This window comes from Cryptomeria japonica, chromosome 6, assembly GCF_030272615.1.
Source record: "Cryptomeria japonica chromosome 6, Sugi_1.0, whole genome shotgun sequence".
Classification (NCBI taxonomy): Eukaryota; Viridiplantae; Streptophyta; class Pinopsida; order Cupressales; family Cupressaceae; genus Cryptomeria; species Cryptomeria japonica.
In genome coordinates this window covers 282,708,633-282,724,214 of record NC_081410.1, presented here as the reverse complement: position 1 = coordinate 282,724,214, position 15,582 = coordinate 282,708,633, and the positions used below count along the sequence as shown (strand labels likewise).

Below are 15,582 nucleotides of genomic sequence, written 5' to 3'. Positions count from 1 at the left end.
AGGGAGGTTAGGCCCTCTTTTTGGCTCTAAGAGGCTTATGAGCGACAAAGTGGGGATAGGCCCCCTTCCCAACTCATGGGAGCAAAAGAGTGAGGTTAGGCCCTCTTTTTGGCTCTAAGTGGCTTATGAGTGGCACGGTGGGGATAGGCCCCCTACCCAGCTTATGGGAGCAAAAGGGTGGGGTTAGGCCCTCTTTCTCACTCTAAGTGGCATATAAGCAGCAAGGTGGGGATAGGCCCCCTTCCCGGTTCATGGGAGCATAAAGGTGGGATTAGGCATCTTTCTGGCTCTAAGTGGATTATAAGCAGCAAGGTAGGATTAGGCCCCCTTCCGGGCTCGTGGGAGTAGTAAGCCAAGGTTAGGCCCCCTTCCTAGCTCCTAACAAACCCTTCGATGCTCTTGCCTTCTGCAGATTCAAATACTCTTTCTTTCTTCTTTGATCCTGCTTGCCTGCAAGGTAAAAATAAATCAATGGATGCATTCTAGACAATAAGAAGTGATCTAACAATACGTTATGTCCGTGTATGCGCCATGTATGCATATATTTATGTGTATGCTCCATGTTTGGTTCATACCTGATGTGTTTCCAGCATGTCTACTTCATGCAGGTCTATGATTACATTATGAAATTATTTAGAAAAGAACAGTGCATAAAATGTAATGCTTGTAATCCTCATCTTAATTATAGGTTCTTGCCTTAATATAGAGAGATGTCGACAATACTGGACAAACACTGGGACAATCTAAACTGTTACGAGGTGATGAGAAACAAGATGAAAGAAACTTCTTTTAAAATGACAATCCTTGCAAAATTCCAGTCCTTGTTTTGTTGTGGAATGGCTCACTTCTAAATACCCAAAGTTGATTTGATCCTATCATGGGCAAAATAATTCATCTTTAAAAAATGACATTGCTTGAGGACAAGCAATTATGGGAAGGGTGGACTGTCATGTCCTGTCAATAAGTGGAATTGCAAGCATATTAATAGGCTCGCAACCATAAAACCCAGGTAAGCCGGGCTGACCAAATAGGATAAGGAAATAAAAATAAATAAAATCGAATTTCCCTATAGGGCCAACCTGGATTAATTCAAAAGGGGGGGGAAGGGTGGACTGTCATGTCCCATCAATAAGTGGAATTGCAAGCATATTAATAGGGTCGCAACCATAAAACCCAGGTAAGCCAGGCTGACCAAATAGGATAAGGAAATAAAAATAAAGAAAATTGAATTTCCCTATAGGGCCAACCTGGATTAATTCAAAAGGGGGGCCAACTGGGATAAGAGGGGGGAATGTTTATCAAAAAAACATATTAATTAAACCCAGCAGTGGATAGGGTTCGCTTCAAGGAAGAGGGAAACATCCCCTGGGAATTATGTCCTTTGTATCAACAGTATGAAAGGAGATCTGATTGGATAAAAGCAGAATAGCAGGTCAACATATAAGTAAAATACAGAAATTTAAGGTATCAACAGCATCGTTCCATCTTTGAGATAGAATAATTAATTACTGCAGGGCATCACTGTAATCTGCAATCCTGCTCTCATCTTATCAAATCAAACAATCATATCAATAGGAAACCAATTCAATTACCATTGAACCAAGAAGAAGACAAATCAAATCAGATTTAAAATATCTTCAGCAACCAATAAAAGGAGGACAGCAATCCAGACCAAGAAAGGCTATACCCATATCAAGCAGCAAGTGTGAACCATGATCTGGCCCATAACAGATCATGCCCAGATTTATGATATCGAACTGATAATAGCTTTGTCAATTATTTGTGTGGGCAGATTCTAGGGTAAATCAAGTAAGGGACATTACAAATTGATACCAGGTTGGCCCTATAAGGAAATGCGATTTTATTAATTATTTATTCATTTATTTTTATTTCCTTATCCTATTCAGTCGGCCCTGCTTACCTGGGTTTTATGGCTGCAACCCTATTAATATGCTTGCAATTCCACTTATTGATGAAACATGACATCCCAAGTCAGAATTGGCTGGTTATCCATGTCACTAGACATTTTCAGCACTACAAATAAAATCTTCTTAGCATCAATGAAGCAATTGACAAAAAAAAATGCTTCAAGCTATTGAGACCAACCATCTAGTACTATGTACCCTGACAAGGTAGCGTAATTGGCTTGGGCCATGGATTTGCTCCCCATTGGTTCCGGGTTCGACACTGAGGCCTTGTACTCACCCGATGGGTCTGGCAAGCGGGCTGCTTGGTCCATCCCCAGGGACTAGTCTTGCCTCACCTCACCCCTCCTGAGCCCCAACTTGGTTCTTAATGGCCAAGGTAAGGTAACAGGTTTGGGCGCTGGGCTGGGATGCGGGGATACCCTGAGTTACCAAAAAAATATAACCATCTAGTACTATGTCATTAATTTTGCCTTGGAACATAAAAATATTTGGACTGACTTGAACTCTGAAAGGATTGTGATGCTACACAAATTCTGTCAGGTTTTGTGGTGCTAGTCCAAATTGATTTATGAAGTCACAAAACTGTACAAATAATTATTGGCACTTTGTTTCCAAGGCAACATCATGCATTTATTAAATGTTTATTGAGACCTTCAGTATTCATTCATTGGACATTTTCTTTAATGTTTGTCTAAACTTTTCCAAATTGAATAAGGTGTGATGTGATTGCTAATTACATGTGCACATGTTTGCAATGGCATGAAAGAAATGTGTATTAGCTTTAATACCAATGATTTAATTCCCAAGTGAACTGGTAAATGATCCTACTAATTAGCTAGCAATGGAAAAAGCTGATAGAAAGCATAATGGAAAACAAATATGCATACCAAAAACACATCCAAGATGCAAAAGGCTTCTCACAAATATGCCAATTCTATTTAGAAAGAACAAGGGAAATGATCAAAGGGTTCGATGACAATCTATATATGTGTTCCTCTCGTAACTATAAAGACATATAAAGCATATTTATACACAATAGTATAGGAAGGCCATCAGTTAGGCTCCGTGTGGATGCTAACAGGTGTCTAATGTGTACGGCGTGTGGCGCAAGTTGACAGTGTAACACCAAATGTCAAACCCATATTGTGCCAATTCTATTAATGTTGCATATGGCAGGGATACCGCCATGTATCAGATGCATATGATACCAGTTGTATGATTGTTTCCTATGGTGTAGAGGCGGCCAAGTGGCACACATATGGAAGCATAACAAGTGGATGTCGATGTTCCATGTGTCACCCATGTACGATCTAACTAGGCACCAGCATGTGCAAACATACTATGCATGTGTGTGTGTATATTCAGACATTTCAGATACTGACCAAATGTAAGCTCATATATGAATACACCTGGATAAAGTATCCAAGAGTATCATATCCCTATCTGGTATCGGATACACAGATACATGTATCCAGAGGGGAGAGTAAGTATCCAGCAACTCTATATAATACATGCATATAGCTTCCTCCATATAACCATGTGCATGTCTTTAGATTCCAATGACTTCCAATCACAATAATCACCCTGTGCTATAAATAAGATATCAAAGTGCCATGTGCAGTGTTTCCTTCTGCAATGGGAAACACCATCTCATGTAAATGTCTACCCATGAAGATAATGCAAATTCGAGATGAAATAACTCAGAAATTATCTGAAGGAATGGTAAGTTCTTTACATGATGCCTACCCTTCAAACCAAGGATCTCTCATGAGAGAGTAATTCACTCCAAACTCCTCTCCAAATGGTCATAAAAGGTTCCCATAGCTCCTTTCAGATAAAATTTTCCACTTTGGATGATAAAACATTTCAGTCATGTGATAATGGTGTAGATGTATTCGCAAGGCTCGTATTAAAACCTAGATAGTTCATGAGGTCAAAACCCAAGGGAGATTTCTCATATGCCTAAGACACATGTGCCTAGGCTGTAACCAAAAATCCACCTTTACCTTTTACCTTTACAATCACCTTAAAGATTTCAAGAATTCATATTGATTGATGGGCCTGAGAACTCTCCTATTTGTGTCAAAGAAACCTATGTTTTAAATGTTACCTTCTCCGCATATGATCCTCTAACTTATCATTTCATTATTATTTTATTATACATTATCTATAGCACAGAATCCAAAAACCAGGTTGACAAGTACTTTAGTTTAAACAGCAAGCAGCTCATATATGGTATTCGAGACAAAGATCTAAATTTTTTTCATTGTAGTCTTTTATTTTAGTGAACTTACTTTTTTTGTCACTTGGAACAAAGACTTGTCTGGTATACTCTCTATTTCTGGATAGATGTATCTGATCGACATGCAGAGCTCATTCTAACACAAGCACAGACATGTCTGGTAATAGGCACATGACAGAAGGAATCTAAATCCCAATTGAAATCAAAAGGCTACCAAATCAAAATCAATGTAATATCATCTTAGACAGGGTTACAACTACAAATGATATAAGACTAAAAAGACTACCAACTTGGAAACATGAAAGTTTGGGTAGTCCTACCAAACTATCACCTTGGAAACCCTCACTTCTAGTATTCCAGCTAAAAGATACCCACTCATTCTATCAGTAAACAAAAACACAAATTCCAATTTCTGATAGTGGCTCATCTGGATATTCTTATCAGCAGAAAGGATAAGTTTATTGGCAAATGGAAATTGCCACAAACTGAATAACCGCAATGACACAGGGATAGTAACATGATCAACCAAGACATAAAAAACTGAGAAATAAGTGGCACCTAAATGATTACTCGATGAGGCCAGGAGGTCCCTGCCATTTATTAATATTTGAGCAACCCACTTTAGAAATGGAATTTTTCAATTTCAAAGAAAAGAAAAGTGCCCAACAATGTGCCATAAAGGAATAACTCAATGGGTTCACAAGTGTAAGTATAACAGTTCACTCAAGAACATATAATAAATCTATCCATTGATGGAACTAGATTAGTAATTAGCATAATTCTGTTTATTAATTTCACATTTAACCATTGATGGAATTAATCTAATTAACATTATTTACAGTATACCTGCTACTTAAATTCATATCTGTGAGCTTGCAATGAACGTGAATGGTATTCTTTGGCAGTTTTATGAGAGATCAAGCATATGGATCATATCTACAAATATAACCATCACAAATACTCATAAACGTTTGTATATAGCATTGATAGAAAAATATACCTTTGCTTTTCTTTCTCTGGGCATCCACCATTTTTCCTTGAAAAGTCATTGCAGCTTCACGGGCCTGAATATCAACAAGAACACAAAATACAAATGCACAGAAAATATTTCAGGCAATAAAAGGATCAAAACAGTAAAAGTCCCAACGGGAGCAATTCGTCGATAAATAATCACATTTAGATTTATTGTATGTTTTATTATTTTAACCTTGTTGTCTAAGTTTTCTTCTTTGAGATTTTCATATGTATCTCACATTTTACAAAATCCACCACTAACTTGGACACAAATATTGGACTTATAAAAATGGTGGAAAAAAACAATCAGATAAATGATATTTATGATTCTTTAAACAGATAGCCTGGCTTCACTGAGGCAACCCATGTCAACTTTCAGAAAGACCTACTATCTTAGGAGGTCTTACCTTATATTCATCAATTGCATCTTGAGCGAAAGTAATGTCTGTATCCTTCTCCCTAAAATGAGAAGACGATAGTCTGAGTTTAGATAATGCACCTTGTAAAGTATAAGAAATAATACTACTCACCCAATTTTTTATGCATAAATACTAAATACTAATTCTATCGCCATATGGTGCATAACTTTAAATTCTGTGTACCATCTATCCTACATGCAAAAGAGATCATAAAGATGAGAATTGCTGCAAGAGCTCCACAGACAATTTAAATAAACTCATTTGGTTTTCCCAAAAACATCATCCAAAGATAAATATTTATTCATTATAAAAACTCTTTAGTTGGAATGTTTATTTCTAATCTTAGAAGAGTTTGAAATCAGCTCCAAAAAAAATCCTTAGCAATCTAACACACCTTCGACTGTGTGTCTAGAGAAAGCTTCTTGATAAAGTTTATACAAACACTGACTTAATGTCGTATTGTTATCTTTTCTATTGAGTCATATGTATTGCATATCATATTAACATAAAGTGCATCTACAGTATCATATCTATTCAATCAAAGATATCAAAATCATAAAATTAACTTACCACGTGGCTTCTGCATATGAGAGACCCTTCCACTTAACCAAGTAATTCTGGACCTCTTCATCTGACTCAGTTTTGACTGTTCTGTCTGCAAATACTCTCTCAACCTACTCAAAATTCAATATACATACATAATTATTAAAACAATATAGACAAAAAAAATGCAGCTACTTTTATTTTTTTCTAAAAATAGACCTGTAGATAAATTAGCCAAACTACAAATGAAACCTGTCTGTATTGCTTAAGAAGGTCCAACTCCATTTCCTTGCCAACATCATGAACCTCTGCCTGGAAGTCTCAAGCACAATGATAAGTTCACGACTTTAATTAGCCATAACAGCTACTATATTACAAGATATTGAGAAGGCCCATGATTTATGACACACCTCTGAACAAATTATAAAAAAAAAAATATAGCATGGAATAAACAGACGCAAAGAGAAGAAACCCTAACTTGGAATAAGATAATATGGATATAAGGAAAGAAATTAACAAGTATTTAAAAAGTTTGTAAGAGAATTGTGTATAAGAAACAACATTAGAAAACCAGTCATCAGAGTACCTCTTCACGTGAGAGTGCCTGCCTCAGGTTAAACTCTTCCTCCACCTTCTTCATATAATTTAAGACTTTTTTGAATCCACTTAGCTATATAAAAACAATAGGAGTGGATGTCGTTACTAATTCTACAAATCACTTGCATAACAAAAGAAATTTTGTGAATCCTAGACAGAGAAATAAATGGTTTTGTGTAAGTTTTAATTTGTTTATGTGTAAACCGTCCATGCAGCCGTAAATTGATTAGAATCCTTTCCACTGAGAAGATGAGCAGCTTACATGTTGAAGATCAGCCAAAGTTTGCCACTGACAATGCAAATACGACTGTCCTTTCCATTTAATCAAAAATACTGTTTCATTCCAATCTAGGTCCTCATCTCTTGAGGTGGTAAATACAACAGGATCAGGTTGCCCTTCTTCCTCAACTGCAGCTTGTATCATTCCTTTAGGCTGATGCCACAACACTCTCTCAATTGCATCGGCATCATCTTCTTCCACATCTTCCACAGAAATCTACATAAACATAAATAATTTTTTCCAATGTGAGAAAGCACCCTGACGGGGTCAGAAGTGTTCGCAGCAGATATCTATCCAATTCTGGGATATCTGATGGCAAAGGGAACATGCTTCTTACCATTTACAAAAATGAAGACACAATAGAAGTTTAATGAAAAGAAATGTGTAAAATTCCTCATTATAAATGTCAGTGATCTTCAGTCAAATCACAATCTCAAGGTCCTTTTTTCATATATAAGATTATGAATTTACAATATTATTTTCATTGTTTAAATCCATCTTTTGAATGCTAAAAATGTCAAAGGGTTGTTCATTGTTTAAATCCATCTTTTGAATGCTAAAAATGTCAAAGGGTTGTTTGGTCCAAACCTTGACCCGCTTCTTTGCTCTCTCTTCTTCCTCATCTGCACTTTCTTCACTTTCAGCATATGATATTTTACGAACTGATCTAGTTGATGTGCGTAATTCGTTCGAGCGTATAACCTTACTCCCAGATGATGTTTGCCGAATCCCACTTTTTTTATTAAGTGTTGCAACTTTCACTGATGGGCGATGGAAATCTTCATCACTATCTTTATCTGTGTCTTGTGCAGAAGATTCATCCTCTTCTGATGCTTTTCTCCCCCTTTTGGGACGTGTAGATCCACTAAAAAAATGTGTGCCTCTCCCAGATTGAGCCGCTCTTGTAACTCTGCGGCTACCTCGATAACTACACCCTGTATAATCTTCATCACTATCTGAAAATCCTGCATCTTGATCCTCTTCTTCTTCTTCCACATATTCTTCACTTTCAGAGAGCTCAACCTGACAATCATAGTGACTAGTAAGTAATTATTTCTTTTAAAAAAAATAAAACATAATGCTAAAGCTAAACATATGAAAAACAGCCTTCAAGATAAACAACTATGTCCTCACAGATAAGCAAAAAAAAGAATGTTGTTTGAGATGAAAAATAACCACAAATCTACAGTCCATGCAATTCATTATGTTTGAATCAAAGCACTAAAACACTGTACTGATAACGTGAAATGATTGGACATTTAATGGCCAATCTGTCACTGCAAATTGGACAGCTACTTATCACATACAGCCTCTTTACTCACTTGCAGGGTACTACTCTTGATAAAGCAAGGATCAAATTTGAGCAGACATTTACATGACTTCCTATAAGAACGCTACAGTTATTATGAAGGCTGTCATTTGGCTTAGTTTTTGTACTTTGTCCTCTGCCTAATTTTTTCAGGTTTGATGATGGACAAGAAGTATACACAGCTTGGGCAATTGGTAGCTACCGCAAATTCCTAACGCATGCCCACTATGATGTGAAGAATCTTGCATTCTACACCCATACAAATACCACTGGACATAAACTAGTAGGTATAATTAACAGACTATATCTATCTTGTTTACCCTTCTGTTGAATGGTATAACACTTTAAGTTAACACTTGCATAGTTAAACAAAGCTCACAAAGACCAAAGCCTCATGTACCTCAAGCTCTGACTGTAAGATTTTCTTCCAAGTGCTTTTATTCCAAGTGACCTTAAACAGGTATTTCTTAACCCATTCTTACCTTCCTTATTTGACGCCGACCTCGGCAGCTGCCAGTAGAAATAGGAATAAAATCCACATCGTCTGGATCATCTTCTACAGTTTTGTGAGGAAAAGCAAAAATTTGTAATTGTTGGTTGCCAAGTAACAAACAATTAGTATTCAACAACTTAAAAATTGTCAATAATAAAAATAACAAAAACTATATAACTTCGGGGCTGCTTCAAAGGTCATGCTAGATATAACAGGATTAGGTAGCAAAATGCCTACCATCTTCTTCATCCTCCTCCTCTTCATGGTATTCGTAATCATCATCTGATTTCACAGTCTTTACTCTCTTTGCAAGACTCTTGTTTCCATTAATAGCTCTTGATGGCAACCTAGAATTTAAGAATCCAATCCTGTTGCCTGATATTGATTGACTTCTTTCTTCCCCACCTTGCTCATAATAATCATCAGACAGCATCTCCTCAGCAGATACCTCTGTTTGGTCCTTCCTATCCTGTTCACCTTCCTTGTGCTCGTAATAATCTCCCCCTGCTTCTCCAACATCAGATGCTTCTGATCCTCCTCCTTCTTCAACTTGGAAATCTGAGTCTGACTTTTTCGAATCCTTCTCACAGTCAGAAGTAGAACCATCCTCAATATCCACCATTTGGCGATCCTTCCAAAACCCAGAGCCCCATTTGCCCACCATTCTCCTCGAAGATTGCGGACGCCCCTGCTCCTGTCCCCTACTGCCTAAGGCATCATGACCACCCACTCCAACTGTTTCATCTTCACTCAGAATATGTGCAACAAAATCTTTATCCCTGTCACTTGAACCACCATCTACCCTCCCAATATTATGCAAAGAAAGCTGCGCCCTCTCTTCAACCTTTTCATTTGTCAGATCAGCAGCAGTACCATAAAATGCCATATTTCATTCACATGGGAATCAGCCTTGTTCAGAAATGCTGGCTGAATTATTTCTATGTCAAACACTAACAATAAAACGTCAATTAGGCTTAAGCAGTGCTTTAAAAATTGTTAGAGGTTAAATTTAAATTTTACTGAACAAACATATCTTCCTGAAATGTATTTACAAGAAGTAGATTTCAACCGTAACATTGGATATTAAGCAAACAAGCAGTTGAGAAAGTAAATTCAATTGTGAGTAACTCACTGTGAACCAAGGGGAACAAAGGAAAGTTTTCTCTTCCTTTTTTAACTTAGAAGAGAAATTGAATTTGGATAACCGACTCACTCCAACAATCTCAATAACAATACGAATAGGGTAATGGAAATATTAATTGCAGCGTTAATCGAATAAGACAAATCCAGAATGCCAACGGGAACCATGCAATATTTGGGGCGACGGATCAAGAAAAATAAGGATAAATGTGACATCACATCCAAAGTAAAAAAATCGGATCGGAACCTCACTCGTATGCATGCGTGAATGATTCACGTTAAGAAAGCCGAACTTGGTATTTATTTATAAAACCCTAATAATGCCCCCTGATGTGAAATTAATAAGGATTCAACGCGATACATACATATTTATGCCCAAACCCTTATCCCCACAGCCGAGCCAATCCAATTGAACACGGTCGCCCGGTCGAATCCGCTGCGGTGCGTCTGAGCGCTTGGATTCTTTGGTGTGCTTGCTTTTGTTTTGGTATTGTTTAAGCCTCGTGCGGCTGAGGAGGAGAGCAAAAGTTTCTCTGCTGTTTTCCGATTGCGATTGCTATCAGGAAAAAAGAGAGAGGAGTATGAGGGAGGAATGCGTATGTATGTTAATGCGTGTTTCTTGTCTTTGTCTGCCTACGAAGATATGAAAAACTTCACGGACAGAGAGAAGCAACCCTCGCGCTTCACCAATTCCTCCCTTAAATTCTAACAAATTTCCATTTCCACACCCAAACCCGAAGAAAAAGAATACAAGGACTTTCTTTAACGGTGAAACTAGCATCCTCGTTTAGCTTTTTATTCAATGCTTAGTGTGTGTTAGTTTTCTTACTCATGGTATATTTATCGAATTTAGTTTGATCTTTGGAATTTGATTTGATCTTGAATTTATCACTTCTTATTTTTCTTAGTACATTTAAGCACTCAGCCATCAAGGTATACATATTTGGCAATCGATAGGTGCTTATTCTATTTAGTTTTTGTTTATAATCAGTTTATTTGGGGTTTGACCAAAGGAAAGTCTCTTTTTTAGTGAATTTTCAAATAGTTTCATTAGGTATCATTTTTTCGTATAAATTTTGATAGTAGGAATCAAAGTGAACTACTTTCTAAGTCATATATCTTTTCTCCATTTTTTGTCCCGATTCATAAATCATAGGATCAAATATGAATATTATTAGGTTTTTGGCCCCAAGATTTATTTCTAATCTCTTATTTATTTTACAAATCTAACTTGCATTCATATCAATACCTTTTTTGTGTGTTAGATTTTGTTATTCCTTAGAGTTTGTGTATTGTTTTCATGTTTAAGTATCATTGATATCACCTTTTCCCTTTAAGAATACAAGCTTGTCTCAATCCTCATAAGTCCCCTCACTCAACTTATCAAGATATTCTTATTGGTTCTATGGATAATTTTAATCACATAAGGGAATAATTTAATCATGCGGCATATGAGGATGAGCAAGAGCTTTGTAATGCTACATTTCCTTCTCTATATAATTTGCTACTTGGCTCATCATTTGGCTCACAAAATCTTCAAAGATTTGGCATTAAGATTACCTCTTCTAATTCATTACATGGTGTAAGTTCCTCTTTATCCCAACATCCTACCATTTTCATTCCTCCCACCTCTTAGGATCTTCGTATACCTTTTAGCATGACACCTAACTCTCATGTTTGTTGCTCTTGTGTTCCTACTCATGTTCTATCTCCCTTCTTTATCAATATACCTTTCTTTATCCTACTACTATTCCACCCATTTCATGCCTTTATTGGCTTGATGATGATGGTTTTATTGTAATAGGTTGAGTGATGACTTGTTTTTGTGTTGTCATTAATGGCAACCATGTTTTGTTAGTCATCTAAGTCTTTTAGTCCAACCGGCAAGCCAAACCGGTAGTGGAAGCAGTTAAATAGTGAACCGATAAACAGGGATTGTGCAATGTTCAAGCAACCAATACGAAAGATCGATGAAGAATTAAGTGTTGCGGTTTGAAATATATGTTCATGACATTGGCAGGAGTCTATGACCGAAACCGCATTAGTAGATTTGATGGAATAAGCGAGTTATGATGTATTGAGTAGTTAGTCAGGAAGAACAGTTAACTGGTAGAACAGAGTTACTTAGATCGGTAAACCGGTAGACTTAATATTTTATTTTTGAGTTAAGTTGTTTGTGGCCAACATGAATAAAGCTTAATGTGCGAGATTGTCTAGCTACAATGAACCTAGGAAATTGTTCCAAGGGTTCTTAGCTGACTTAGCAGAGTTGTTTATAAAAAGGAGTATATCGTGTGATGATGTATCATATATGAAATCTATAGTGCAAATTTGATTGTGTGGTGAAAGGTGAAGCTTTGTATTGATGTTTAATCGATATTAGAAGCAGAACTGAAGTGGATCTAATCAGGCACATAGGTGTTATATGCGGATCAGTTAAACTTGTTGTTCCCTAGCAGTTGCAGCAAGATGAAATCCTCTCACAAGGTCACTCCTAACAGGGTGCGGTAGGATCCTCACAAGTCTAAAGGTTAAATCCCTTAACAGGGTCACACATTAACTTGTGTTGTTTAAATCCCATAGTTGGGTAGCTCCTAACAGGGCTTATTGTAATAGCTCTTAATCAGGCTAAGACACTCTTAACCGGGTGTGCTCCTAACAAAGAAATTGTAAGACCTTAACTGGTCAGATCCCTATTCTGTAGATAGTTGATATTGTGGGTACTAATTCCCACCGTGGTTTTTCCCATTTGGGTTTCCACATGAAAAACTTTATGTTACGAGTTGCATGCTTTATTTGGTGTTGGTTTATGTGGTTATATTCCTTGCATGTTTGTTAAGTTTCAAGCTAGTTAAAGTGGTGATCGGATTTATATTGTTTATGCTTGCACTGATTCACCCCCCCCCCCCCCACCTCTCAATGCCTTATGAGTTTATCAATTGGTATCAGAGCCCAATTCCTTTAAGGCTTAACCGCTTGGGAAGGATCCTTAAGGCTATCATGGGGGATATGAGTTATAGGGAGCTTTCTAACCAGCTTGCAGAATCTAAAGAAGCCCTAGGTGAGTTAAGGGTCAAGTATAAAGCTTCATTGGCTAAGAGGAGAGAGTTGGTTGAACAATTGTATGAAATTAGTGAAAACAGTTCTTGGCTAATGAGGTGGAAAAGTTGAATGATGATAAGACAAATCTGAGGAGAGAGATGGAAACCCTAACTATCAGGATGAGTCAAGAGTTGGAAGCCTGGGGGGCTGCTGAAGACAAAATCAGAGAGAAAGATGATGAGATCTTAAAGCTAAACTGAGAGATTGATACTCTGCATGCACATCTTCATGAGGAAAAAGAAGAAAAAGAAGAAATTTAGGCTAATCTAGACATGGCTATGTCTCTTAGAGAAAGTCTTATGAAGAAGAATGAAGATCTTACTAAGGAATTGGTTGATGCTAATGAGATCCTAGCTAAATACAACAAGAGCTCTGTTATGCTTGATAAGCAGATCCAGTCACAAAGGCAGAATGGAGATACACATGGCTTGGGATACACTACCTTTGAGAAAGGAGAGCCTTCTGGTACTAAGGACATCATGCATGAAGGCAAATCTGCACCTAAGACAAAGAAGAACATCGGTAAGAAACCCGACAAACCAGTATGCTTTAATTGTCATAAGCCAGGTCATACTGCTAATGTTTATAGAAGCAGATCTAGTTCTTTTGATGGTTATAGGTCTAATACTTATGAAGGATATAAGCCTAGAACTTTTGATGTCTATTGTTACACTTGCAACAAGTATGGGCATAGAGCTATTGAGTGCAAGTCTGGAGCAAACATTCAGAGACCTTACATGAATCAAAGACCTAATGGTGAATGGAAGAGATCTTTCAATAATCTGAGAAACCCTACTTGGTAGAGACCTTATGTGAATCGATCTAATCCTTATGAGATGGAGTATAGACAGAATGTGACTTGTTCAATTTGTCACAACTTTGGACATGTTGCTATGAATTGTCAGAGAAGAACTAGTAGAGACAATGATGGACCCTAGAGAGCATCTGGAATGGCTTGTTTTCATTGTCACAAACCTGGACACCTTGCAAAGTTTTGTATAGCAAGAATGAACCAACCGGTTAATCAGTCTATGATCAGAAAGGTAAGAAGAAGGTTGATGTAGAGGACACCAAAGAAGAGATGAACAAGATCTGGAGAAATAAAAGTGAGGAGAAACCATCAAAAGATTCTAATTCTTCACCTAGTGTGGAGAACCCCTCACCAGTAAACTAAGCTAGTTATAAAGCTTAGGGGGAGCTTATTGTCAAATCCATTTTTGGACCCCCTGAAGGAATGTGCGGTAAGTTAAATCTGCATATTCAGATGTAATTTGATGATGAGTAATGATTTTGAGTTGAAACCGGTAAGTTGGATGTGTTATGAGAACTGGTAGCATGTTTTAGGGTTGAACAGTGTTTAGAGTTTGTTCAACTAGGTATAGCATTTAATGCAGTTTGTGAAAGGTAAATAAAAAATGTTTTACAAGTTTCATTTGTTACCTTTTCATTATCGAGAGCATTTGGAGAGCAACTAAAGTAGAGAAGAGGTTTTAATTACTACATTGGTAAGGTTGATTCCGGATTGAAGAGATTTGTGGAGAAGTGAATTGGTGAAGTGCGTTCAGACCGAAAAGTGCAGAAACCCTAGCAGCGAAGAAGTTGAAAAGGTATTTATATGAGAATCTAAGGCCAAGTTTGATATTTTGCAATGGATACACCACACTTTGTAGATGTTACTGAAAGGCCTCGACCGGAATTCAAGATGCATCCACATAAGTCGATGGAAACCGATCCAACTCGAGCCCTATCCAGCATACCCTATGGTGTATTACATGTGGAAGATGCCCGATCCTATATTCATTGCAAACCAGAATATTTGGGAACTATTGCTATCTTTAATCAGTATCGGACTTTGTGTGATAAGCAAGGAGTTATAAAAGATCAATTCCGAAGGGTTATCGACAAGGGTTTTCACCATGCGATGAACTTTCTTGATGAATTCAAAGACGACCATATCAGATATGTCTTGAGAAGAATACATGGCCAGTTTATGTGGCTTGATCGACCACATAAGATTACAAAGGAAGCTATTCATGTCATCATTGGATTGTGGGCAACCGGTGAAGTTCTTATGCTGAGATCAATCTCGAAGGATGAAGTCATCCGATTAACAAAGTCTAAATGGGATGGTCGAGCAATGACTATAAATGAGATTGAAGACCCTGAGGTGAAATTTGCATCTATGGTCATCGGATATAGGGTTTATCATTCAAGCAGAACAAACAGTATTCCCGGAGCTACGATTCACACTGCCTCCCGGATGATAAAAGAAAATACAAACTATGATTTCGTTGAAGCCCTGAGAACCCAATTGATATTAAATATGGAATCTATCAAGAAGGATAAAAAGAAGAAATTTAAATTTGGACAGTTGATCATAGGTTTATTTTTCTATTTTCAGAACTCCTTTCCCAGTATTGGTGATATACAATGGTCAAAAGGTACACCAACAATGTTACAAATCAAGAACAACATCAAGATGATTGGCAATGAGTTTACAAAGGTAATTTGGGGA

At 37.2% G+C, this 15,582-nt stretch overlaps 1 protein-coding gene across 6 annotated transcripts in view; it reads right to left on the bottom strand.

Moving 5' to 3' along the window:
• Positions 1-10,718, bottom strand: part of LOC131032034 (protein CHROMATIN REMODELING 5) — a 40,103-nt gene extending 29,385 nt beyond the window's left edge. For 2 of the 6 annotated variants that reach the window (XM_057962976.2, XM_057962966.2), the window contains exons 1-10: positions 10,331-10,718; positions 9,063-9,775; positions 8,815-8,888; positions 7,612-8,046; positions 7,006-7,239; positions 6,733-6,816; positions 6,399-6,458; positions 6,174-6,277; positions 5,592-5,643; positions 5,171-5,234 (exon numbers count right to left, since the gene is read on the bottom strand). In XM_057962976.2, the coding sequence (XP_057818959.2) occupies positions 5,171-5,234; positions 5,592-5,643; positions 6,174-6,277; positions 6,399-6,458; positions 6,733-6,816; positions 7,006-7,239; positions 7,612-8,046; positions 8,815-8,888; positions 9,063-9,711 (1,756 nt within the window). In that variant the 5' untranslated portion in view covers positions 9,712-9,775; positions 10,331-10,718. The remainder of the gene's footprint in view (positions 1-5,170; positions 5,235-5,591; positions 5,644-6,173; positions 6,278-6,398; positions 6,459-6,732; positions 6,817-7,005; positions 7,240-7,611; positions 8,047-8,814; positions 8,889-9,062; positions 9,776-10,330) is intronic. The other 4 variants (XM_057962942.2, XM_057962955.2, XM_057962961.2 and 1 more) reach the window with 3 other exon arrangements.
• Positions 10,719-15,582: the final 4,864 nt, after the last annotated feature.